Source organism: Nothoprocta perdicaria, unplaced genomic scaffold, assembly GCF_003342845.1.
Source record: "Nothoprocta perdicaria isolate Ctin4 unplaced genomic scaffold, notPer1 scaffold_317, whole genome shotgun sequence".
NCBI lineage: Eukaryota > Metazoa > Chordata > Aves > Tinamiformes > Tinamidae > Nothoprocta > Nothoprocta perdicaria.
Genome location: NW_020455552.1, coordinates 95,727 through 121,093, shown reverse-complemented (window position 1 = coordinate 121,093; position 25,367 = coordinate 95,727). Strand labels below are relative to the sequence as shown.

The 25,367-nt window shown below is 42.6% G+C and overlaps 1 protein-coding gene across 1 annotated transcript in view; it reads left to right on the top strand.

Moving 5' to 3' along the window:
• Nucleotides 1-25,367, top strand: part of MED13L (mediator complex subunit 13 like) — a 175,415-nt gene that overhangs the window by 62,165 nt on the left and 87,883 nt on the right. The window contains exons 3-4 of the mRNA XM_026042874.1: nt 17,434-17,518; nt 20,993-21,076. Of these exons, the coding sequence (XP_025898659.1) occupies nt 17,434-17,518; nt 20,993-21,076 (169 nt within the window). The remainder of the gene's footprint in view (nt 1-17,433; nt 17,519-20,992; nt 21,077-25,367) is intronic.

The window sequence follows — 25,367 nt, the reverse complement described above, 5'->3', positions numbered from 1 at the left end:
TAGCTAATTCTGTACTTGCTCTTAAACTACCCTTTGCATATGCTSCAAGTGTGATTTTTTTTTTCTGCGTAAAATTTGGCTTTTAAATATCCATTATAATGTTAGCATTGTAGTAAGCCACAAAAATATCCATTATCATGTTGGGACTATAATAAACCACAAAAACAGAACTGCCCTGAATCCTCTTCARGAAGCTGATTTAAAGGAGAGTATTTGCTGGTGTAAATCATTTGGTATTAAAACACCTGACACTTGCTGGGGAGGTTCCTGATTAATCTGATTTTATTGAATAATTTTGGAGGGCTTTCTCCTATTTAGCTATTTGAAATGGAATGGATGAGAGTAGGAAAGAAATAAGTTGTCAGACATCTAGGAAAATATTTTGTTTTATTATAAGTTTAAATGTGAATTTCTTAAAGTTTATTAATTAAAAGGATGTTTCAGCGCTAGTTTTAACAGTGCTGTAGTGATGCATCTTGGCCAAGAGCAGGAGAAGACGGAGTATGCAACCTGGCTGCTCATCCTGGTCATATGTCATTGATGAAACTTGTGAGGTTAAGCTGAGCTCTCCAACCACAAGGCTTTTTTTCACTGTGATTCAACGCCTCCTGTTCCACTTCACGTGGCCCTGTGACCCCTTTTGGGCCATAYGGGAGGTCTACAAGTGACTGCATTGTGTGAATTTGTCGCTACTGCTGCTGATCCTGCGCTGCTGATAAGTGGGCAGCAGTGCTTGAAAACCTGCTTGTAGCTGTTGCACCTTGCCTGATGTGGCATCTTCAATTTGATGGCCTTCGGCGAAGCAGTCGAGGAAACAAAGGAGGTTTTATTGTACGTGAGGCGCCTGGAGAAGCTCTGTGCCCGACTAGCACGAGTGGGACTCAGTGTGGCCGCAGGCCTGGGTTGGTTAGGCCTCCTGCRGCAAGGCTGCGAGGAAGCTCCTTTGGTCTCAGCTTTGCCCTTAACTTGAAACTTTTCCGTGTTACAGAGTCAAAAGGTGATCCAGCAGGATGAGACCATTTTAAGAGCTGTATTTAGAAGACAGACCATGGAAATAACAGTGTTTGTGGACGTTCACCACAGTTGGGGCCTTTTTTACATTTTAGATCATGTTGATAGTTCTCAAGGTATGAAAACACAGCTTTGGTAAGCACAATGCAAGAGTTGTCTGAGTATCTGTGTATAGGTTGTAGATTTTTCCAAGTAGTAATTGCAGGACCTACTGAACCRACTCCATATGGCCAAAATCACGTAGGCAGCCTTTAAGTGGGACAAAGAGTGTTGGAATCTTGATGAAATATGCAGTAATCGTTGAGGCTGCGTTAGCTCTTTACATTATTTCACACTGCTGCTTTGAAACAAAGAACAGGATGTGGCACATTTAATGTTTTCCCCTTGGGAATCAGTTGGAGTAAAGTTCAATTTTTAATTCAAAGGGCGAGGGAGGCTGTTATGGAATAGAAGATCTGGATGCTGTCCAGATGAGCCATCAATAACTGATCCACAAACAGCAGAAAAACTCCGATGCTCATAAAAAGATAAATGTGCACCCCGAAAATGGTGTGCGCTCGTCTGAAACRTTTTCTGATTAATTCTTCATATGCTGGGCTGTTTTTCCCCATTAAAGACCCAACACATTAAAGCTGTGTGACACAACTCTCGGTGCCTGTGCCCCTTGGGGTGTAGGGGCAGATTCAGGCTCCCTGTGTCCTGGGGCAGGAGCGGTGCAGAAATAACCGTGGGAGACATCTGTCCAGTTGGTTCTTGGGCTCCTGGTGGTGCTAGGTTTGTCCCTTTGATGGCTATAGCCAGCTGCTGTGTGACACTTTAAGGGATATTGAAGAAGTATCGAAATGTCTTCTGTCTCTAGTTGACTAACGTACAAGACGTGTCCCCACGTGAAAACTTCTCAGTTCACACCAAGACTTGCTCTGCTCATTTCAAGAATGTGCTAAAATCCAATCTGGCTGGCAAATAGGGCTGTCTTCTGCCTGACATTGTTGACTTTTATACCAGGACGAGGAGAATGGTTTTTCCTTGTCCTTATGCCTGGCGAATCTGCGGTTCTTGGCCGTAACCACTGTGGAAGAGCTCTTCTGGGGAGTAACTAACCTCCATCAGGAGCTTCTCAGGAGCTGGCCTGGGCTTCTTGCAGATGCTACRTGTTCAAAAGGTTGTTCAGAGGCTGCGAACACAGCTGAGGTGGGTCTGTGCTTGCAGGGGTTTTTGTGGTTTAAAGTAATATACTGAGGAGCAATAGTTACTGTAGGATAACCTTCTTCCTGGCAGAAGTCCCAATGCAAAGTTATTATTGTATGGAGGTAATATTTCAATCTCGATAGATTTGAAATTGCTCTTGAGCTTCCTCCCTCCCATTCTGTTGTTTGGATTAAAATGTATTCTGGTGCTCTCCGGGCAGGCGGCCAGTACTAAATGAGCAGCTTACAGCAGGAAGGCTCTGGGCGCTGCAGGTCTCGGCRTGCCCTCGTCTGACATGAAGGGATCGCTCCCGAGCATTCAAGGGCAGGATGCATTCCCCCACTCCCCAGTTTTGTACTTAAAAGTAGCTCTTGAGGTTTATTTAGTAATTTTTTAAATAACAAATCTATCTGAAAGTAGATGGAGGATGACTGTTTGAAAAGTAGATTGAGAGGATGAATAGTGTTTGCCTCTCTCTCTCGGAAAGACGTCGTTTTTTGTAGAGGACCAGGTCTGATAACACACTCCTTTGCTGGAAAATAAAAAGTGAGTTTAAAAAACAGCTATAGGGTGATGCCTGTCACATTCACCTCTTCTTCTGAATTTATAGTTAGCTGTTATATTTTGAAGGCTAAACAGTCTAGAGTGATGTGCTAACGAGCACGTTAGTTGTTTCTCTTCCTCCCWGTACAGTATTGTAGTTTGTCACGGAGCTCTACACTTTTTGAGTGATTAAAAATGGACTTTTGCTTTCAAATCCCTCTTTCATAGATGGAAATTTGGATTCAAAGCAATCTTAAGTAGTCCTGTTACCAGTTCAATTCAAATACTATTCAAATAGTATTTCTATTGTATTACTATTCAAATAGTATTTCATGTCTGTCATGTCTGTCTATAAAATCTATATACAAATATATATACATATTTAACCTTTGTGATGCATATTGACACTGCTGTTGGTTTAAGGTGTCCTTGTTGAGGATGAAGGGCACTCAGAGGGCATGGCTTGTTGATAGTTCTGTTTCTCTAATGGTTCAAGGGAGGAAAAAGCCACCAGCTACTGCTGTAATTAGGATTTTAGAGTTTCCAGCTCTAATCGCAGGTCTGTGATGGGAGGGCAACGTAACGTGGTTGCTCTGTCTGTATCTTCTTAACCTTGTATCAGAAGCCACTAATGGCACCAATTAACCGGACCGTGGTGGGGCTGTCTGTGATATGATCAGATCAAAAGATCTGTAGCTTGTGATAAACACGTTGAAGTAATGCTGGTGATAGGCAGTGAGGAGGAGGAAATTATGCCCTAACTTTGAGGCCTTTRCAGTAATTTGTGTCTGATACAATGTTAAAAGGGATTTAAAAATATGTGGAGACCAAGAGGAAGATGTGTATGGGGAGATCTTTAAAAATAGAGATTTAAAAAATACTGAATAAACGTATCTTTGCAGTGATGACACCTTGTCAAAGGAACAGACATTCAAAGCAGTTCTTGTGAAATGAAAAAAATTGGAAGCAGCGAGAACATCAAGCGTATATTGCTGTACACATTCGATGAAAATTCCTTGGAAGKTTGTAGAGAATGATAAGAATTTTAGGTATAAAACAGGACTCTATCATATTTTTTTTTTTCTCAGTTGCAATATGACTTCTTCTGCATGCTGAAAGACATTCTGGGAAAATTAACTGCTGTTAAATAATTCATCTGTCTGCTTTTCTGACTTAAAAATTCTTGCCAAGTGCAATGAAATTATTTCTCGTGTCTGAAGGTAGTAGCTTTGTGCATTTTCTGTGAACTGCTCTATTTTTTCTCTTAAATGCAGTAGATTAAATGCTAACTGTAGGGATTTTTATTTTTTATTTTAAATAACTAATGCTTGTTTGTTGCTGTTAGATTTCTTAAAAATTATATTTAGCTTTGCTTCMTGTGTGATACTTTGCGCATGATGYATCAGGAGATAGATCTGTATAGAAAATATTGAGAAATATCAACTGTCCTTAAAAGTTGATGCAGCAGTTTTGGTGTTGAGGTGGGTGCTTGGGAGCAGGTAGATCCAGAGTTATTAATTGGGATCTTCACATTTACTTCTGTCTTCAGCCTCTTTTGTAGGAATTAATTTTCTTTTGTTTGTATTTTTATGCCAGAAGAACAGTATTTGGAGCAATTGTAATGTTTTTTGTTTTTGAATGCAAAGATATTACAGAGACTGTATGGGCATCAAATAAACAAGAAAGAATAAAAGAAATAGAAAGAATAAAAGAAATGTAGCTTTAAGTAGTGTTAGTTAGTTTTATTTGGCAATTACTTTTGATCAGAATAAAGAACATATATGTACTTCACAGATTAACAAGAGGTGTTTCTGTAGTAGATTTATAATCACTCTGAGGAACAAGGAGTAAAAATTAAGAAAAGCAGAACCTTACTGTCATTTTGATTAGGAAGCCTCGTTTTCTGTCAGACTGCGCTTGAATGCTACGCGCCAGGGAAGTTCTCTTGCCAAGGCAGCTCAGGCTGGGCAGGGCTGCCAGTTTGCTGTAATATTTCAGATGGGGACTTTTCAGTGTTAATTTACAGTGAAACTGGAGCCTTGGGGTTTTTAGACTCCGTGCTTCTTGCTTAGCAATGTACATGTGAACGCGGTTTGCAGTGGTTAAAAATTGACTTTTACATGTACAGGAGGACAAAATCTATTGGGTATGGCTGGGCTGGTTCTCAAGTAAGCAGGTGAGAATTTGTGTATGGGTGGACCTGCACTGAAGCAAAAGATTTAGTATTTATATAAAATTAAGTGATTTTTTTTCCTTAAGTGAAAAAGAGACCCAGTTCTTTGAGACAGTGTTTTAGCACTATGGCTGTATAGGTGACATTATTTTTGACATTAATTTTTTTGATAGGGAAAACTATGAAGTCAGTTATGCGTAGGGAAAACTATGAAGTCTGGATGTTTAAGTTCCTGACAGCTGATTGATTGATTTATATCCCAGTAGCTGATACCGATCCCACAGATTCCCGTCGTTCCTGGTCAGTGTCCCGCGTTGCCCGCTCCACGCGGGGAGCGGCCTGGACGTGAGCGAAGGAAGGCAGGGCCCGTGGGTGAGCGCCGCGGGACGCGGCGCTGCGGCCGCATGAGGCTAACGCGGACTGATGTGGGCTGCGCGGTCGGCCCGGACCCGAGATCGGGCTTCGGGCATCCGAGAGCGCCGTGTCAGCTCTCGTTTCGGTTAAGGCTCTGCAAAGAGCCACGTGTGCAGGTCCTTCTACTTGACAGTGAAGGTCTTTCTGGAGGATGCATAAATAGATGGCTCTTATTTACTGAGCTAGGTAGACTGAATCGCAATCCGTTTGGAGCTGCGTTGTTATTAAGCAGTGTTAATCCTTCTAATAAAAGGGTGCAAAGTCTCCTTTTTGTTTTCCACTTGAGAAACGGTGCTTTGTGTTGGTGGCGCCGTGGGGCCTCGCGCTGCCCGACTACCCGCGCTCCCGCCTCGCCACGCGGCCCCGGGCTGCAGCCTCACCTGCAGCTTGGGCGCTTTAGCTGGAAGGGCTCCTCTTTGACACCCATTTCCTTAGCCTTGCCRGAGACCATAAGCAAGAGAAGGAAGCACCATGCGATGCGGAGTTMTCTCATCTTCTGCGGACGAGTAAAGCTCTAGGTGCAGAACAGCCTCATCCTTTTGAAATAAGGAACAGACTTGGGTTTTCTGCTTGCTCAGCTCTTGAGTAGCCATTTGAGTTTTGGAGAAATTTGAGTAAGTCCTTTTTTTATGTGTTTTTTACCCTCTTCAGCCCTTTGAGTGGGAGAGGGCATAAGAACAACAAAGTGTTTAATGAATTAAGGTAGAAAATGAAGTAGTGAAGGGCTATGAGGACTGAGTTCAGGCTCCTTACTGCCTTGAAGGGGGGAACAAAGCCACAGAGAGGCCTRGGGAAAGTAATCTCAAAAGCATGGAAGATGAGATCTGCCCTGTTGGTGTAAATATTAGATGGATGACTGTTTGAAATGGGAGAGTTTGAGTCGCTCTTGTTTTATGTGAAATTGAAGTAATTTTGAGAAAAAACACTTTTGCCTAARATGGAGGTAGATCAGTCATTGCTGAATTTGGAGATGTGAATGTGAATGCCTGAGACTTCAGGCAGGTGCTGGGGATATTTTCCCATTTAGCCTGACAAAAGGTACATTCACAAACTCAGGAGGAGCAGTGTGGGATTATCCCTGCCCTGGAGCAGTGCAGATGTCTCTGGGCTGCTGGGTCCACCTTTTGGGGCATTTTTGATGTTATGGCGACTGTGMCTGCACAGGAATCTCCATCTGCCCATTCAGTTTCATGTGGATGGTGTAATTCATATTGAGTTTATTGCTTGGTAGGTCTGCAAGTGCAAGGCGCAGACACTTACTGCCCAGGCCCTGTCCATGCTGTGTGTTTTGATTTAATTAAATCCACTTTGGGAAAAGCTGTACTATTTGCAAAAAAGATTACACAGGACAGTTTGACTAATTGAGAATTGGAGAAATCCTGGATTGTTTTCATCTTAAAAGATGTAAACTGACTTTGAATGTTGCATGTGCTTTATACCCTCTCAYGGTTTTTTCCAAGGCAAATTAGTCCTTTCTTCTCTTTGTATATATACACAGATAAAGTAGACTTAATTCCTTGTAGCCTTAGCCACTGTCTTAATAAGATGTAGACGAATTGTGCCGCTCTTTATTCCATTAATCTTTGAAGTGCTGGAGTTCAGCAATGTRATAATCTTTAAGGGCAATGGGCAAGTCTGGTTTTCCAGAATGGAGGTATCTGCAGTGTCCGTGCTTCTGTCATAGCTCACCTTACGGCTGGTACACTAAGTTGATCCCAAAGTAGCCTAAAAAGAAGGCAAAGGAGAGAGTAAGGGAGCACTGCTGGTGCCGGGTGTTTAATGTGAGTGTGTTTATTGTGAGCAACCCCCAAAATGTTGTTGTGGTAAAAAGATAAATGACAGATGTGTTGTTACATGCACTGTGAGGAGATGTGCAGGGAMGGGCGGAATGAGGCAGGTGATGTATGAGCAGTGCTTCCCTCGAGGAGCACGCGGCAGCGCTGCGGCGGCCGCGGCTCTGCTGCGGGAACGGCGGCTCCTGCGCCCGGGCGGCCCCGGCTGCTCCCGCGGGCGCCTTCCTTTCGCTTTGCCAGGGAGATGGGATGATTTCCGACACGGCGAATCTCCATGGCAACGGCCTGTGCAGCAGCAGAACGTGGCACGAGCCGGGTCCGCAGCCCCGCAGATGGAAATCTTTGATTCTCTCCTTTTGTAAAGCTATTTTTGCCTATTATTATTGTTATTTAATTAAAAAAAAAAAAAAAAAAAAAAAAAAAAAAAAAAAAAAAAAAAAAAGGGCGTTTCAGGCAGGCGGGAGAGGTGCGAGTTATGGGCTGGGAGCTGGGCTGGGCTATGAGTCTGGGAGCTCCAGAGCGGACCTGTCGCTGCTGCCACCAGTGCCTGGGAGCATCGCGCGGCCCTGCAGCCCCTCATGCAGCCCGGAGGGCCTCACAGCACTGGCTCTGAAGAGCTGTTGCTCACAGAGCTTGTACACTGGGTTTTACCTGATGACAAATAGCTATTTAATGGCAGCAACTGTTCTGCAAAACCTAGAGGCTTTGGGTATAATTTAGTGGGTAACTGAGGCTGAGTGTTGTGAAAAGCTCCCTCACCGTGCACAGGGTCCCGGGCGCTGGGTCCTCCCAGCGCGCCCTGGTCGCCACCTTGCAGGAAAGCCAGTCTCTGGAGGAGCTTGGTGCTGCTGGCAGAGATGCCCACTGTCTACCTGGGCCTTTGCAGGCAGCTGGGCTTTGCRTGGATCTTGCCCAGCTTTGCACAGAGACTCATTCTGCAGATTTGCTACCTGTGACTGCTTCTGTAGAAGGATATGCTCCTTACTAAAGCTTTTTCTCATGTAGGGTTTTACTAAAAATAAAATTAAAAAGAATAGGTTTTTTTTTTCCTGCTCCAAATAGACCTCCTTTTAGTTTGTTTGTTGTTGAATGTGGTCTTTTTTTCCCCAAGCTTGTATTATGAGCATGTGTGACCTTGTACCCTTATGTTTACCCCTATGTTAAAACCACATGTGGGAGGGTCCCGGCAGCTCGGGCAGGCTCCTCACAGCCAGGGAGGGCTCCCTGTGGACTCGGAGGCCTCGTTGCTCCTCGCTCGCCACGGCCCCCGGGCATCAGGGCAGAGCTCAGCCCAGGCAGGTGCCGGGTAAAACTAGTTCTCTCAGTGCGAGCCCCKTTAAACAGCAGCGGGTTGCGGCAGAGACCTGCGGACACACAGCACAGGGGAGCTGGGGTCTGGGGAAGCCCTGAAGCGCGAACAAAGCACTGGAAGGTGTCGTCGTGTTGGCTGTCTTCTGTGCAAAGTCTGGTTTTGAAGATGTCCCAAAGAACACAGGGTTGAGATGAGTTGCACCGACTTTTTCATTTCAATCATTGCCGTTGGTTTAGTTGCCTAAACTCAAAACATTTTTTTTTTTTCCCCAAAAGGAAGGAGCAAAACTGATAGACTAGAGGGGTATCTTTCTTTTGAAACATTTTGTACACATATAAATGAACTTTAGGTATGACCATGAACGTTTTTGTAATGACACTGGTGCACTATGATTTGATTTGGTATATAAGCATATAGGTTGACATTGTTAACTTTGTTACTCGAAATACCTACCGGGAATATTTGCTTTTGTTCTATCCTTCCTGTTAACTTTCTACATGTCTGCGTCTACATTTGGGTTTGATTGGGTGGTGCTTGTTTTCACTTTTTAATTGCTTCAACTTCTCTTCAATTTTTTTTTTACAAATAAATTGCAATGTTAAATTTCTAGCTCATTCTTGTTTAAAATATTCTAATGAATTCCAGTAGGGAGGTAGGGAGAAAATAGTAAAATAAGTTTTAAAATATTATTTTCAAGTGATATTTAAGCCGGGAACAAATGTGTCCAGCCAAGTCTTGTGGAAGGTTTCAGAAAGTAGTAAGAAGGAAACTAATCTTAGATGCAGTGTTCCTTAGGAGAATTTAAGTCATGTTTTGTCAGAATGTGGCATTTCAACTACACTAGAGCGAAAAAAGACTTTTGAATGAAAATAGCTTTTTTTTTGTAAGACTGAAAAATAATAGTGTGCGGCTTGCAAATAATTCAAAGGTTGCAGCACGGSGCAATGGGAAAGTGTGAAAGGAGGGAGAGAAATTATTGCTGTTTGCAGAAGAGTAAGCTCAAGTTTTAAGTGACAGAAGAGAACTCCTTGGTTCCAGGAGAAGGCATCTGAGCTGGGCCGTGTCCTTCCATCCATCCTTCCGTCTGTCCTTCCGCAACGTGCATGCAGGCTGGCTGGAGGGGAGTGAGTGGGGAGCATGGAGATTGCCAGGAAGGCACGGAGAGGAGTGTCTCAACAAACCCCTCTGGAGTCGGCCCCATTGCTTCCCTCAGCAGCATTAACAGAGCGATTAAAGCCTGTGCTGGCCTGCAAGCAAAGAGCGGCCTTGCCGGCAGCGCAGGGAGCAGCCCGCGCCAGGAGCTGACACTCCGGGAGCAGGGAAGAGGGAAGGGAACAYCCCGGCCCCTCTGCCTGCACTCAGATCCGTGGTGACATCTCACATAGTTTGGGAGTGAGGGAAGGCCTTTGATTCCTTCTGCTTTCCAAGTAGGGTTTAATACAGGCTGCCTTTTTCCAAGAATAATCCTTGCATTCCACTGGAGCTTGCTGCCCATTTCCTTGTGCGGTTCGGGAGCCTTGGCTCCCTAGTCCGCCAGTACCGCTGGTGTCTCACATGGAGGGGCAGGACCCGAGCGCCTCTCCTGCGGCCAGCGTCTGGAGCCTCCAAGAGGAGACACAACCTTCTCCTTGCCCATACCAGCTGGGAGGTCGTAGCGATGCCCATGGAATTCTGTAGCGGACACAGATGGAAGGGCAGGAGTGCGTGTGTGTCAGGGGAGGCTGCAGTGAGCTTGTGGCACTACGGCTTGACTTGCTAAAGCACCAGGGTGGAATTGGAGAAATAAGGAAGCATCTAGGATCTTGAACTGGGATTATTGTTTCCTCGAATTAAGAATCCGTGTGCTTTTTTTTTTCTTCTTTGAAAATTTTGGGTAACTTCTATATTCTTTTGATTATCTGATTTTCAATACCCTTATATCAGAGAGCAGAAGGAGGGAGTGAGATGTAAAGGGGAGTGCAAAGTTGAGAGCGGGGGGAGGAAGTGCTGGCACCTCCCGGAGTGCCCGTAGCCTGGTGCGGCTTTCCTCCTGGATTCACTATCCCTGCACGCTCTGAAGAGCAAGATGGCAAAAACCTCCAAACCTGGGCTCCTTTTTGCTCCCTAGTCAGGTTGCTTTTGGCCAGTTTTCAGTTATGGGAAGTGACCTTGCAAGCAAATATGAAATAAAATAGATTGAAATTGAAACAAGTTAGGAAAGGAAAGAAAACCAAACCCCCAGTGGGACCAATGATCTGGGACAGCTTCTAATTCAGGTTTCTGCAGAATTTCCTGCAGTCTGTTTTATGAAGCAAATAACTTCCCACTATGATGTAGCAACAGCATGAACTTTAAAAAAAAAACCCAAAGAAAGTGTGCCATATTTGTGTTCATTTTACTCTTGAGAAAGAAGCAAAATCCACGCAGCAAATTGCCATGTTTGATTTGGAGCCCTTCATGCCTCGTACGCGAGCTGCTCTGCTCATTTGGCATTGCTRCAGAAAGAGCAGAATTCAGGCTGAGCTGCACGGGAAGGTTATACTGATCTCATAGATATCTGTTGAATTTTGGAGAAGTTAGGCTGGTATTACTGCTCGTGTGTATGTGTGTTTGTGTGTGTGGTAGGTGTATAATGGCTTTTAATGTAAGCTTCCAAGGAACRAGTAGGTAAATACTTAGGTGGACCAAATTGTTTCTGGTGCCTTTAAGATGCTACAGAGTTACCTGGTACAGAGAAAATCTCAGTATAAATACTCAAAATGGGTGAGGAGGGGCTGGGAGGAAGGAGGGGATGTAACATTTGCAAGCGTAAGCTTAAAGAGAAGAGGATCAGGGGCGTATGGAGAGTGAGGTGGTGGCCGCGGTGACGTTGTGAGTAGTGCGGGGGTCTGGAGCGCGGCCCCGCACCTCCTGCTGCTTCTCGGGTTGGCCGCCTCGGCACGCTGCGCTTCGGGCCTTGCTCTGTCCCCCACGTTTGTGGCAGCTCTTCCCTCGGAAGGTTTATGTGTCACGTTCTGAGGTGCGGCTCTCTTAGCTTCCTTGTCCGCTTTGCCTGAAATGTTTGGATTTTATATAGAAACCTGGGGTCTGTTGAAAAGGGAGTTGGTGGCTGAGCACACTCTGCTGCCGCAGCCTGCATTAGTGGCCAGGTTTCCCTGGAGCCKCTGCGGGATTGCAGCCGCTCCGGCGCGCTGGGGGCGCGGCGCAGCGCAGCGCGACCGGTCCATGTGCGCCGGCCACCTACGGAACGTCGCGTCGCTTTGCGGCGCGKCGCCCCCGCTCGCCAAAGGCTGCCGACCGAGGGAGCGGCGCGTGAGCTCTGCCCCCGGCTGCCTGCGCTTGCAGAGGGTGCCCGAGAGGGATGCTCGAGCTGCGCGAGGTCACCATGCTGTGGCCCTCCTGTCCTAACCAAGGCAAGGAAATTAGGCCTCTAAGTGGGTTGAATCTGGTTTAGTAATAAGCCAATTTAATCTCTAATGACTTCAAACACGGCTTTTACAAGGCGATCAATGTCAGTATAACAATGATTGATCGATAGCATTGCATTTAATTGGATTTTTATGGGTATAATATAGTATTTCGAAATTAATGTACCATTGCATTGCTTTGTTACTTTTTTGACTTTTTTTTTTAAAAAGAAATGATGCTTCAAAACACTGATTAGTCTTTGAAATATTGTTTTGGGGGCAGGGTTAATAAAAAGTAAAATGAAAAATCAAATGCTTTTAGTAATTGAATTTCTGCTTTTGTATGAGTTACTTGACAGTGCCTTTTTTTCTTAAGAGCTGTCCACATTATAGAAAAAACATACACCTGCAATCCTCATCTTCCAGGGCAAAGAGGAGACAAAATACCAAAGAGTAAAAGGAGCATATACAGGGTTCAGCTTACGAATCAGAAGCAGCTGAAGTCGCGCTCCTTCCTCACCAGTTCGACACAGTCATCTTCCCGTGAAGTAATCTCCTTGTCCCATGTGTCCTGCTTTAATCTAGCCGTCTTTCTGCAGCGTGCAGCAAGAAATTGATTTTCAGTAATTTTAATGGCTGAATAACTGGCCCTGTCCCCGAGTGTTTTTTCATATTTGCAGTGGCCAATGTGGGCCCTGAACTCACTGTTCTGGATAATGGGTTTCATTAGTTTTGATGCCCGAGGTAAAAGAAGCCATAGGTGGGGAGAAAGGCTGTTTTTTGATGTCTAGACGTTCATTTCAGCTGTTGCTGCAATATGATACATTAAAAGGAAATATGTAACATAGCTCTGAGGAAATATGTATTCTTTGAAACTAATTCCACTTTTAAACTGCCTAAGACAGTGTGACCTGAATTATTAAAATGTGAGTGGCTGAATTTCTTAAAGGTATAACTAGCCCTGCCATGCCAGCATGGTCCTAACTTCCTTTCTCCTTTTCTCTTTCTTTTAAGTAAAATATGTCAGTTTGGCCATTGARGCAGAACAGATCTCTTATTATCTTTGCGATGTCTCTGCTGGGAGACTGAAAATTTTTGAAGAATTTGCTTTGATATTTTGCTGTGCCTTTGCTCCTTGAAATTTTTATAAWGGCTCTTTTCTGCTAACATGGCTGGCTTCAGAGAAATTGTGGGATACACACACTTGTAAGGTCTTAGTATCTCGGATTTGAAAATAAGTGAACAAAAACCCATACCTCAGATAGACTGTGCTGCTCAGCAATACATGTTAAAATGGTAGTATAAATCTAGATTATTCTAGATGCATCTAATTATTTTAAAATGAACTTTTTGGGGTGCTAATGCAAACAACATGACAGCAAATGTGAAAACTCTTCAGTGGAAAAATGATTGACTGCGGGACAGAATGGCCTCCAGACGGTTCAATATGAATCATACGAAGAAGCCGTTTTATTGCAGATAACTAACCCTTATATACAATTATTCTATCCCGAAACGCGGACGCACACTCCTTGATAGGACAGTTCTTTGATTCAGAAGGACAGCACGTGTTCCTGCTTCGTTGTCGGTCGGTCAGTTCATACCTCGGTGCTCCCCCCTTGCATCGCTCTCTGCTTGGCTCGCCTCCTCTCGTTTTTCTCTCCTCAAGGCCAGCTTAGAGACAGAGCTGTGTGCTTTGTTAAACGTGCTTCTTTTAAATGTGCTTTGTGAAATGTGTCTTTTAAACGTGTCGTTAAACRAGCTATGTGCTCTGTTAAGCTTCTTGTATGGCTGGTTCAGTGCACCCACTCAAGAGTTTCTTCTAAGTGCCTTCCTACAATTGACTACGTCCTTTCCTCCGTGGAGACAGGCAGTGAGATGGAGCACCTCAGCGCTCCCTTCCCAATGCTCGCACTGCACTGTGGCTTTTTTGAAGTGCTGTAAGCAAAAGGTTTTAAATGTGTTTTTGTGTGCGGTGTGTCTTGGATAATGGCAGTGTGCCTATTGCCCTGCTGTTACTGCGACAGTAACTTTTACTGCAGGTGCCTGTGAGCTTACACAGGGTCATTCTTGGCCACTGTAAAGACTGAAAGGTTAAAGCAATGCTTTATTAACATTGCAATGAAAATGTTAGGTGTATATTCTTTTTCTTTTATAAATTATAGCAACGATGCCTCTTCACATAAGTGAACAGACTGTTCTTGTAGGAAGTCAGCTATCTCAAATCACTTTAGTCTTCAAACAAACTGAAAATTTCATGCTTTCTTTAAATTCGTATGCTGCTTTAGCTCTCCACCTCCACTAGATTTAAGGAAATGCTACTAAGAATGATCTGCTAGTTTAGTAGCTGTAGTAAAGGCAATGAGACTGAGCATCAAAACTGATAGCAATTAATAGGATTCCAGTTAACGGCAGAGTTGAAGTCGAGCGTCTCACCACAAAGTGAAGGTTATTTCCAGTTTCATGCTCCCGTGCTGTGCAGCACGTGCGGCAGTGGGATGTGGTGGCGGGCGGACGGGTGTTCCCTTGGGGAAGCCCGTGTGCTGGGGCAGCTCGGGCACTCGCAGCTGCTGCTTGCTGCCCTCCCAGCCCTTTCCAAACGGGACTGTTGCAAACACCAATTTCCACAAGACTAGCTGGGCTGTAAGGTCGGTGGATGTGTAAATTGGAAGTGATGAGTGGGCTTATCGTCCATCCTGTAGGATATCATTCATAGAGGATGATTTTTTTGCTGAGGTGATAACCAGATGCTATCTTTGTTCTGATATTCTCACATGGCAAAAAATAATGTTTACCATAGTGAAGCTCGTCACCGAAGCTGTAGAAACGGACATGAAATGTGAGGGATTGGCCTCTTCCACCTGACCAACGTGGTCAACCCTGTCCTGGTCGTGGCAACAACTTGGAGGTTTTTGGAGGTTCTGCCATCTGCTTTGCTGCTTCTCCAAACCGCTCGGCTGCTCTGGCTTCCACGGAGTCGCAGTAGCTCCTTGCTCYGTTGTGCTTCTTCCCTTACACAAAACGTAGTCTCCACTTGCTGGCTGCCCTGGAGTCGCTTGCAAGAGGTGCCTCCGCAGCCCCGGTGGGTGTCCGACCTGCCGTGCTTGCGAGGAGCTATTCCTGCGGCAGCAGCAGGATGGGCTGGGAGCCTCGTGTGCCGCCTTGTGCTGCGGGCGCGAGAGGCGCTGCCCAGSACAGCGCTCGACGGCGCCCGGAGCTGCCGTGCGGGTGCTGGGCGCCTTGCGCGTCATCCTGGACACAGACACTGAACAGTTATTTCCAGGTCTTTGCTCTTGTGTGAGGTAATGCATAGAAGGAAACAAGAACTGAAAATACTCCTTGTGGCCTAAACTTCGRCACTGTTTCAGACTCAGGAGCTTTGCAGTTGGCAGGAGCGCAGGTGAATCCTCGGCGTTTTGCCAGGTTTGGTTACTGTCGCCTGTTGTGCCTTCAGGTTGCAATTTGTCTCAGTTGTTTACAACGCTTTTTTAAGGAGGCTGTGAATCAAGATGCCCCACAGCGGCGGGAAGGGTGAAATTGTCCTGGGATTTTCATTTCCCTCCCATTTTCTGGCACCAGGCACGTGCACTTACAGGGGCCTGTAGCCCACGAGGGAGCTGTGCTGGGTAAGGCTGCTATCCAGGGCCCTACACTACCTGCAGGACCGAGAGCCCAATGAATTGGGTATTAATCTTCTGCAGAGTTAGTATCATAGAGCGTAGATCAGTGTGATTTGATCTTATTTGCTTTGTAGTCAGTGGGAAAATATTTACCAAAAAACAAAATAGTTTCAAGAGATGCTAAGAACTATTTCTGTAATTGAGTCCTATTGGTCGTGCATATGGTGGAACAGAAGAGAAGCAGTGGAAGAGTAGAGAAAGGTGGAGGAGGAGTAGCATGAAAGCAGCACAACTGTGAGGATTCCTATTAAACCATGGAATGGGTTCTGTCATTTCACGTGAAATTCTCAATGCAGATAAGAATTGTAGTAAATATGCTAATACTTCCTAAATATTTGAATCTTATTTAAATGTGAGCTTTTGGTAGAAGTGAAATGAGTGTGATAATCTGTTGTACTGTAACATACAACTGCATATAAGGTTGAGAATTGGTTAGGTGTTGATAATGGTGATCCCAATAATTTTACATTTTTAAACATCCTTAAACTTCATTTTGAACATTATTTTACAAAAGATTAATTTTTCTTTGACTCTGCAGGCAGAGAAGTTTACTGTGTTAAAGCTTAACTGAGGAGAGACGCTGTAGTGTTACCTGTGTCTTAGCAGAGAGCAGAATTGCTGTGTTGGGCAGATACTTTATAATTCCTCCATCATTAGGTGCCAGACTGCACTGATCGTGAAGCAGTTTTTAAGGTGTCAGGAGCCCTGATGCTTACAGAAATTATTCATCAACAATTCTGAAAATACACTGAGATTCTCATAATTCTCAGTAATGCCGATTTAAAAGTGAAATTGAGGCCATGTGAAGTTTGTTCTGGTAAACAGTCAGGACATGTCACATATTTAGCATCACTAAGGTTTTGCAGGCATCCAAAGGACCCTTACTGTTTCTTAAGGGAAGGCRGCCTCTTGGTTTACTCGGAAGTAAAAGTCTGGGGTTTTGTGGTTTTCTTTGCTTTTGTTTTCTTCTCAGAAAGTAATTTTGCTTTTCAATAAGGTGATTCAGGTACCCAGACCTTGTTTACTCACTGCGTAAAAGGAGAGAGATACTATTACCAATGTCAGCGTTTCACAGCCTTACGTGTTCAAGAAAAAAAGCCTCTGAGGTTTTTCTTTTTTTTTTTTTTTTCTTTTTTTTTTCTTTTACTGTATAGTAAAGAGGTTTTGACAGAAATAGAGTTACGATCAACACTAGACTGTGAGGTTTTGCGGCACTGTTGGCAATATCTGTGTTTTCCGTAAACTGTAAACTAATTAGAAGCGTTTCTTTAAATATGACTAAACTAGGCTAAGTAATGTCTGCACGGTAGGCATGCTACTGAAAGGTTTCAGCCTCTAATTTATCGAGGGAGAAGTGTTTAAGTGTTTATTCATTTTAACTCTRTGTTTATACAGATCTCCTGAGTATGCCTGTTATTCCAGACCCAARTTGATGAAATGTAGTCCATTCACAAATTCCTACTCCTTCCCCCCAAAATATTAGTGGCTTAGAGTCCACCAGTGATGGAGTTAATTCAGCAGCTAATATTGAGAGTTGCATGTCATTGCGATACTCGTTCAGGTGGCTAGCTTGTGCTGCAGCCCGAGTTCTCACATCTTCATCAAGTGTATGATGGCTGTAATATTTAATTACTGCTTTCAGCATACGTGTAGTGAACAGCTTTGTGTGCTTTGCAGTTCTAATTTGCATTTTTCTGTTTTGATTTTTATAATAAAGCACATACTGATGTGTTTTAGTCTGTTTCTTCAGCGATTGAAGAGCGGTTTTATTTTGGTAGTTGAAATAATTTTATGAAACATGCTATTGTTGAAAAGTTAATGTTATGTTTAGTAATGCTAAAGTTTAAAAGTTGCTGGAATTCTGTTTATTTTAAATATCTGATCTGGTCTATTTTGGGCATGTTGACATTTTATGTGTTTCCTTTTTCTGTAGTGGTAGAAGAAGGACTGTGGGAGAATGGGCTTTCCTATGAGTGTAGGACCCTGCTCTTCAAGGCAATTCATAACCTTCTGGAAAGGTAAGAGATACAGAACTCTGTTCTTCAGTTACTTAGTTATATCCGTATTATAGTTGGACTGGACTTGTACACAGCTTACAGGGTGAAGTTTAAAAGTTCCCTTGTCTCTGGCCCCACGTGTCCTGCTGTTGCCTTCTTTCATCTTGACCATATATGTGGCTTGACCCACCCTGTGATTAGTTAATACACGGTATCTTTAAAGGCTATCAACAATTAAGCTTACCATTTTGTTACTAGTCCACCAGTGTGTGACTTGGCACCTTCATATTGCTTCTCTTTGCACTTCTGCACACCACTGCCACCTTGCTGTATTAGCAGCTCTTCTTTTTATTTTTATCTAGATTCTAGATTGACTGATATTTTATTCTAGATTCTAGATTGTTCTAGATTGACGTGTAATTGGGTTTGCATTATGTTTCTATGAGGTTTCCATGGGTGTAACTGGACCCTTGCTTAGCAGTTAGCTGCTTGTAGGTGCTAGCAGGTTAAGCTCTCTGCACACACAGGTAACAGCTGTTACATTTTCCTTTTTTTATTTCATTTGTCTTTTTAGGGGACTTTTACCGAAGTAATAGACGATAAAAACACAACACAGTAAAATAGGCAGTAAAAATGCAAGAATTRAATTCTCAGTCTAGAAGGTTCACTTAGTTATTTTGCTGCTTTGCAATGCATAAACAAAAKGAAAAAGACATTTCACATGTATTTCTTATCCGGTGATTAGCCAGGAGCAGGGCTGACTGCATGGTCCAGGGAGTCCCAGCGCTGCCCACGAGAAGTGGTACAAATATGTGCAGAGTCGGGGAAAAAAGCCTGTAGTCACCTTGAAATTAGCCTAAGTTCCGATGAAGTTACACCTGTAAGAGGCTGTTTATTTTATAAGCCCCAGCTTGGCCTTTGTGAGTGTTCGAGAGGTGCTGGTCCCGAGGGTTTTTCCCTCGGGTACCAGTGTGCTGGGGCTGGAGCAGAGCGGGGCCCTGGCGCTGCCGCAGCCGAGCCTGGATGGTCCCAGCCAGTGAAGCCGCCTGTGTCCTGGGAGCAGCCCCTGCCAGGACGGGACCTCAACCGTGAGCTCTTCTGCTTCCACTTCTCTCTTAACACCTGAGTCTGTGRTCCAGAACCTGGATTAATTGGAAGTCAGTTAAATTAAGTAGAAATTTCCCGGTGTCAGGGTATGAAGAAATCATTTAGAAAGTGTTAAATGTTCTGAGGACATAATAGTGAAAATATCACTGTACTCTTTCATAATCATTAGTATGTTCTTATTGAGTCACTTTTTTTTTTTTTTTTTCTGTTTTCTTTTTTCTTTGCTTTCTTTTTTTCTGTAAAATCAGAAAAAGAGCTCGGTGAAATTTTCAAACGTCTGTATTGCTTAGGAGGAAAACGACACTCAAACAGAAAATTGAGCCAAGGACTCACAGATTTGTCCCAATTTTATATGATTGAATAACTGCCTTTAAACATGTACTCATTTGTGGTTTCATGCCCAACATTTTTAAATCAAGGTCATTGTTGGAGATTACTGTTAAATGTTCTGGTTACTCTTGAGTGAATATACAGCAAAAAAATAATGCAAACATCTGTTGTGAGTTGTTCACTCAGCTGAACCACTGCAATGCATACTTCCACTTCACGTTTTACATTTCATAAGGGATTACACCTTAATTAACCTGAGATTTGCTTCAAAATACGAGAGGGTGGCTGATTTTTAAGGCTGAGGCTACATGTGAAAAAGTTCTGCTGGAAAATGAGCTAGAGGCGTTTTTTACCGTATGCTGCTAAGAGCCCACTGTCACACAGACACAATGATGTGACGTTAAAAGTGTTTTTTGCAGGTGTGGATTGTTATCTTTAGGAATCTGCTGCCTTTATAAAGGGTACTGACATTAAAGACCTTCTCAGGTAGCAATTTTTTTTTTCTAGATGATTTTTTCCCACCAGCAAAAGATGAGTGTATTTTATTTGCTGTTTTAGGTTCCAAATTCAGTTTAAGATGTTGGTATAAGCTTGATGGCAGTCAACTGGAAAACAATCCAAAAAAAATCCGCTGTTCGCATATGTTGCCACTGAGCAGGATTCTTTTTACTTTCCATGAGAAAGTACTTGTGGTAGAATTTTTCCTAGCCTAACTTTAACTTTGGAAAGCCCTCCCAAGTTAATATAGAAAAAACTAGGAAAATATTAGTATCTACATTGTCTCATCCACTTCCTATTTATCTGGTTGCTAGGTATGCTTTTGAAGTATGGATCATACAGTTTTTCTAAGCTTTGCAGAATGTACTCTTCTAGAAGATTAATGTGTTTTTTGGCTGTTCTTTAGCAACCACTGCAGAAATAAACTGTTGGAAACCAGAAGAATGGAGAAGCGTAGTTCTTCTATCCAACAAATTAAATACTGGTTAGATTTGAAACGAATAACGAAAACTGGGCTGTGCTGGGAGTCTTCTAACCTTCCATGATCTTCCTCATACCTTGGATATTGTCTGTAGTCTATAATCATGTTGCAATAGAAACCACTGGCAACAACCACCCTTTTTTTTTTTTTTTCTGGATTTATAAAAATCAGCATGTATCTTATTGAAAAGTAGGCTTTAATAATAAATTTCTGAACAATTACATTTGAGCAGTATTGTCAATTGCGTGTTCAGTGTATGAGACACTTGTGTGGGTTTGATGCTGGCTTGGTTTGTCTGTGCAGGTGGACTTGACAGATGTTAATAAATGTTACTCAACTTGTCACCCTRAGTTATTGATTATGTCTCCTCATGCTTTTTTTGAAAGCCTCAGAACCTGTTGCTTCTCTAAAGAAGCTGCTTTCCTCTAGTGAGGCCACAAAATACGGCTAACTTATTGCTTCAAGTTTAATGTTGTGAGAATCTTTTAATTGAATAGAGGTTTTCTGAGMGAGCAAACAGAAATTATGTAAGATTAAGCATTTGAAATCAAGCTATAAATTGTGTGCGTTGTTAGTTATAAATTATTAGCTAATATAATTTCCCCTAATTCATACACCTCTGTGAATACTGGATGCCAAGCATACAAATGCATTCCTTTTACCATGAAGTCCCAGAGAAATGCTGTATAGCAAGGGCTTTCCTTGTGTAAACTTAGATTATTAATTTGTAAGATATAAATCATCTCTTTTCAARGAGGGGTTGAAAAACGGATTTTTCAGCACGAAAAACAACTTAAAGACGAAAAGGTTTTGTCAGAGGTGGTGATGGGGAAATTTGTGTATAAAGATGAGCATCACTGACAGCACCATGAGTGATTTATTATACTTTTTTTTCATTGTGCTTGTAGTGGGACCATAAAAAGTGCCAAGGGTACATAGGGCTGTGAACCCAGAAGCCACAAAGTTGGTTTCCATATTGTGGAAATTTAGCTGTTTAATCTCTTAGATTTATTGTCTTCACAGATTCTTTAGTAAAATCTTAAATGTAACTAGTGGTTGTTGCTGTAATTATTTTCTAGGTGCTTGATGGATAAAAACTTCGTGAGAATTGGGAAATGGTTCATAAGACCTTATGACAAGGACGAGAAGCCTGTTAATAAAAGGTAAGATGATCCATGTTGCAAGTACTGCTCTTGTCCGTGTGGAATTACGAGTGCTGGTACTTTGCCTCTGTCTTTGGTGGTAGTTTATCCTGTAACAAGAGAAAAATAGGTACAGTTTGTTCACTACAGTAATGAATACAAAGTAATCAAGAAAACTTGCAGGTTTTGTTTCTAGTAATCTGAGATAAAGATGAGGTGGATGCTTATGCATTAACTCCACAGATGTGCCACATTTTTTGAATTTTGAATAGCATCAACTTGTTATTCTCAGTGTACTGCAGAACTCCAGATAGTCATAACAAATCGATTGGATTTCTGGACATTTATCACAGACTTGAAATTTCAAACATTAAAATTTGTCTGCTTATTTAAAGATGCCAGCCTTGATGTATAGCTTTTCCTAATTAAGCAAGCTGACAAATGGACCTCTGCGGTTGCTTAGTGTGCTGCTTTGGCAGCAGCACAGACATGGAAGGAGGGCAGCCGCCTCTACTTGCACATCGCTATTCTTCTAGCACTAAAGGTTGCAATGTTCTCAGATCTTCTGGTACTTGCATTTATAGTCATCTGCTAAACAAGTTATGTCAAAAATAATCTGAGCTGAGCTTGAACACGGATTTTCTAACAGGAATCATTTTGACAGAACTGGGTTAGGAAGTGACTAAACATGTAGTTATGCCGGAAGATGTGAAGGTAATGAGCAATTGGAGATGAACTGGGGTGGCAACTTCTTCATCCAGCATCGCTGCAGTCCCAGCATCGTGTCGGATGGCAGCTGTGGGTGCAGGTGAAATCGCTCCAGAGAACATATCTCTTCCCTTTCATCTCTTTATCTCACTGCATAGTCTTGGAACAACAGTGTCTSTTGCATCTGCTACAATGTAATGTTCAAACGGTTGGCTTGACTTGACTCTGTAGCAGGCTTTGTTTTAGCAAGGTGATTCTAGACAGTAATTGTTAGATATAGATTGTAGTAAATAAACACGGGCATGTTTCCTTTCTGAAAACGGAGAGCTTTCACTTTGCATGGAAGTTCTCTTTGATACTGAGCAGGCTCTGTGCGAGGCTGTAACGTTTGCCGGTTCCCGGTGGCCCGGGGCGCTTTTCTGCACGCCTGTCTCTGTCCTGGCTGCACGTAGCCGCCTTCCTCCCTCCGGGACCTCTGCAGCTTTTCTCATCACACCAAGATCCGATTGATTTTTCTGGAACATTAGCTCCCTAGAGCTATACAAGAAGTAGCATGTTCCTAGCTGTTGGAAAAGTGAGACAGCTCCTTTCAGCAGAAGCTGTTAGTTTGATAAACTTGACTGCAGCCTCAGTGTGCAAATGAAATGCTTCAGAGTGGCTCTTGTTTGTTCCTGGTGTGCAGCGATCTAGAGACCTGAAGCAGCAGCTTCCACAGACAGTGTCTGTGCAGAACAACAGCGGCATTGGCATGGGAGGTGCTCCTGCCTTGGAATGCAGATATTCTGGCTGATTAGCAGGTCTCATCTCTTATGTGTGTGTTGGAACAAATCTCTGGTACGGTGTTGTCATCTGTAGGAGGAAACTACCTTTGGTTTTAAGTGTGTTTATGTATTTGCATACATATGTCTGGTCTGGAGCATGTTAGGCGCGTGACCACCCCAACCAAAAAAAAAAAACCCACAAAACATTTGGTGTTGAACTGAAGTTGTGTTTGAATTATTTATATATTACCGACATTTTAATAGAGAATTCTCAGTAATGTTGAAGAATAGACTTTGAATTGCAGAAGCTATTGATTTTTGCTGTATTTGCATTTTCTCCATAAAAGTAATTGTCACAACAAATACTGTAGATACACAACAGTTTTTAAGAGCTATTYGTTAGAGATATTACCGTGGACCATTTTGTGGGTTATTTTTGTTTCAGGTTGTTAATTCTTCTGATATAAGTACATTGAAGCTTATTACCATCTTTCAGTAGGATTAGTTAAGACTGCAAAAATTGTCAATAGATTGTGTTTCAGACAATAGCAGCTAATAATGGCAGACTTTGGGGAGTCATTTATTTGGACTGTTTTATTTAATCTATTTTTCCTTCTCTCTCTCCCATCCCCCTGCCACTTTTCTCTTCAGTGCAGTACATGAACCTATCTCTACAAAAGTTAATTGATTCCCATTAATTTTATATAAATTATTTGAGGAATTCTTGCTTTAAGCAGGTGGTTACCTTAGGTAAATCTGCGGTAAATCGTAGGTAATCTGTGCTGAAAATTCACTTTTTTTTTTTTCTTGGGTGGGGAATGACTGAATACTTGCAGTGAATCAAAACTGAACAGATGTCATTCTCAAAAGGAAATAAAAATGTTTCTGAAGTCTGCCTTTTTTATTATTTTCTCCCTCTTGCCCCAGTATAATTGGAATCATCTTAAACATCSAGGGCTGCCAAGTTCATTTCGGTAATGTCCGGGGAAGACTTGGGCTAATGTAAACAGGGAGGGAGCAACACTCACGAGGCTGGCATTCAAGGAGTAAACTGATCCAGGGCCTGTGTGTTCTGTGGATGAGGAAGGCGGCAGACCTGGGATTTTTAGCATGAAGTCCAAGCTGAAGCGGAGCACGGCAGTGGTCATGACCTACTTAGTGCTGAGATGCGAAAAGGAGATCCAGAAACAATGACTGAGTTTCTGAGGCGGGATTAGCCAAAATGATGGGCTGAGGCTTTCGAGCCTTTCCAGGAAGGGAGCTGGAACAATAGAGGGAGTTTCAGACAGGCTGACAGGGATGCAGCTGCTTTGCTTACAGGGGCAACGAGATGCTTTTGACAGGAAATTTAGTGCAGAGCTTGTGGGGTTTTCTTTCCTGAATATCGTTTCTGTTGGTAGCAATATTTAATATTATATGTCACTTACTAAACAAGACTTCATGTTTTATTATCTGTTTTACAGCAGTGCATGCTTAATATTTGCCTCTTTGCTAGTGCTGGAAAGTGTTAGACTTGTGTATTTTTATTCACCTCTTCCTAAAGAAGATAGGTTTGTATGAAGCTTACAGAATTTGTCTGATAGGAAGCATTAATAGTAGATTCTGTTTTGGTGAAAATTCATCTTTCGTCTGCTCAGAATTATTTTCCAAGCTCTGTGTGGGGCTTTCTGGTTTCTGAAAGCATTGCTATAAAATGTTAAACATCTCATTGGCAAAAAAAAAAAAAAATTATGAGCTGCTTATAAAAGAAWGTTTGCTATTTATTGTAGCATACTGTGTTTCTACTGTGCACCAAGAAAAGAAAAAGAACTATGTGAAAAACCTAAGTGGATAAGCTATTTTAAATATGCTAGATGAATAAATTAAACAAATTTGTTCCTTTTTGTACCTTGAATAGTTGATGGGTCAACTCTTCCCCTGCCCCTACACCCCAAGGCTATTATTTATTTATTTTCTAAATATTTCAGGGGTGTGTGTGAGGGAACAATGCTCTATCAGTTAAATGTTTTGGAGTTGAGAAGATGTTTCTTTTCTCATTACAAGGTGAGAGTGGAAAGATAGGAATGATGTGCAGGCAGCCACATTACCCTCTGCATCTGTGCAGAGGAGATGAAGAGGGGAGGTGCAGTTAGGCTGCAGGGAAACAAGGTCATTGTCTGCTTGCAGTTTCAGATTGGGCTTTTGTTGAAGATAGTGTCCCACAAAATGTTTTATAGGTGCTCTAGAGCCAGTGATGGTTCACAACTGACAATCAGAGTCTCYTGTGATGCTTGGTAGAACATAAACATTTTTAAATTATAATGAGCACATGGAATATGTTAGTAAGTAGGCTGTCCTAAGCATTCGTATGTCAACTCTCCCCACTTTGTTCTAATCCAGTGAAATTTCACTAGATTAAAAGTTCAGTCAGTCAGACATATTCCTGATATCTGATCGTGCTCAGTGGCAATGCTCATTTGCAAATATCAAAATAAGTCTTTGATCAGTACCAGTCAAAACTAGAAATTGTTAGGATTGTGGGTTTGGGAGCTGGAAACATTTTAGTCTTTCGGGCTTTAATATTCATTTGTTTTATTCCYGAAGTGACTTTTTAAGGTAATTTATAAATTAAATAGTATTTTTTATTCAAGCGTCTTGTGTTTTTCATGGAATTAATAGAGGTGTTTTTTAAAAGATGGTAGGAAGCTTCACAGTGCATACTGTAAAACTTGCAATGAATGTGTTAGCTGTAATGAGTGCAGTTTGTGGTATCTCAACATGACKCTGCATTCTGTACCTGCAGCCACTGCTTTATGAGTGTCCTGATGTTTTGCCAATTGATGGGGAGGGGGGTAGTGGAAATA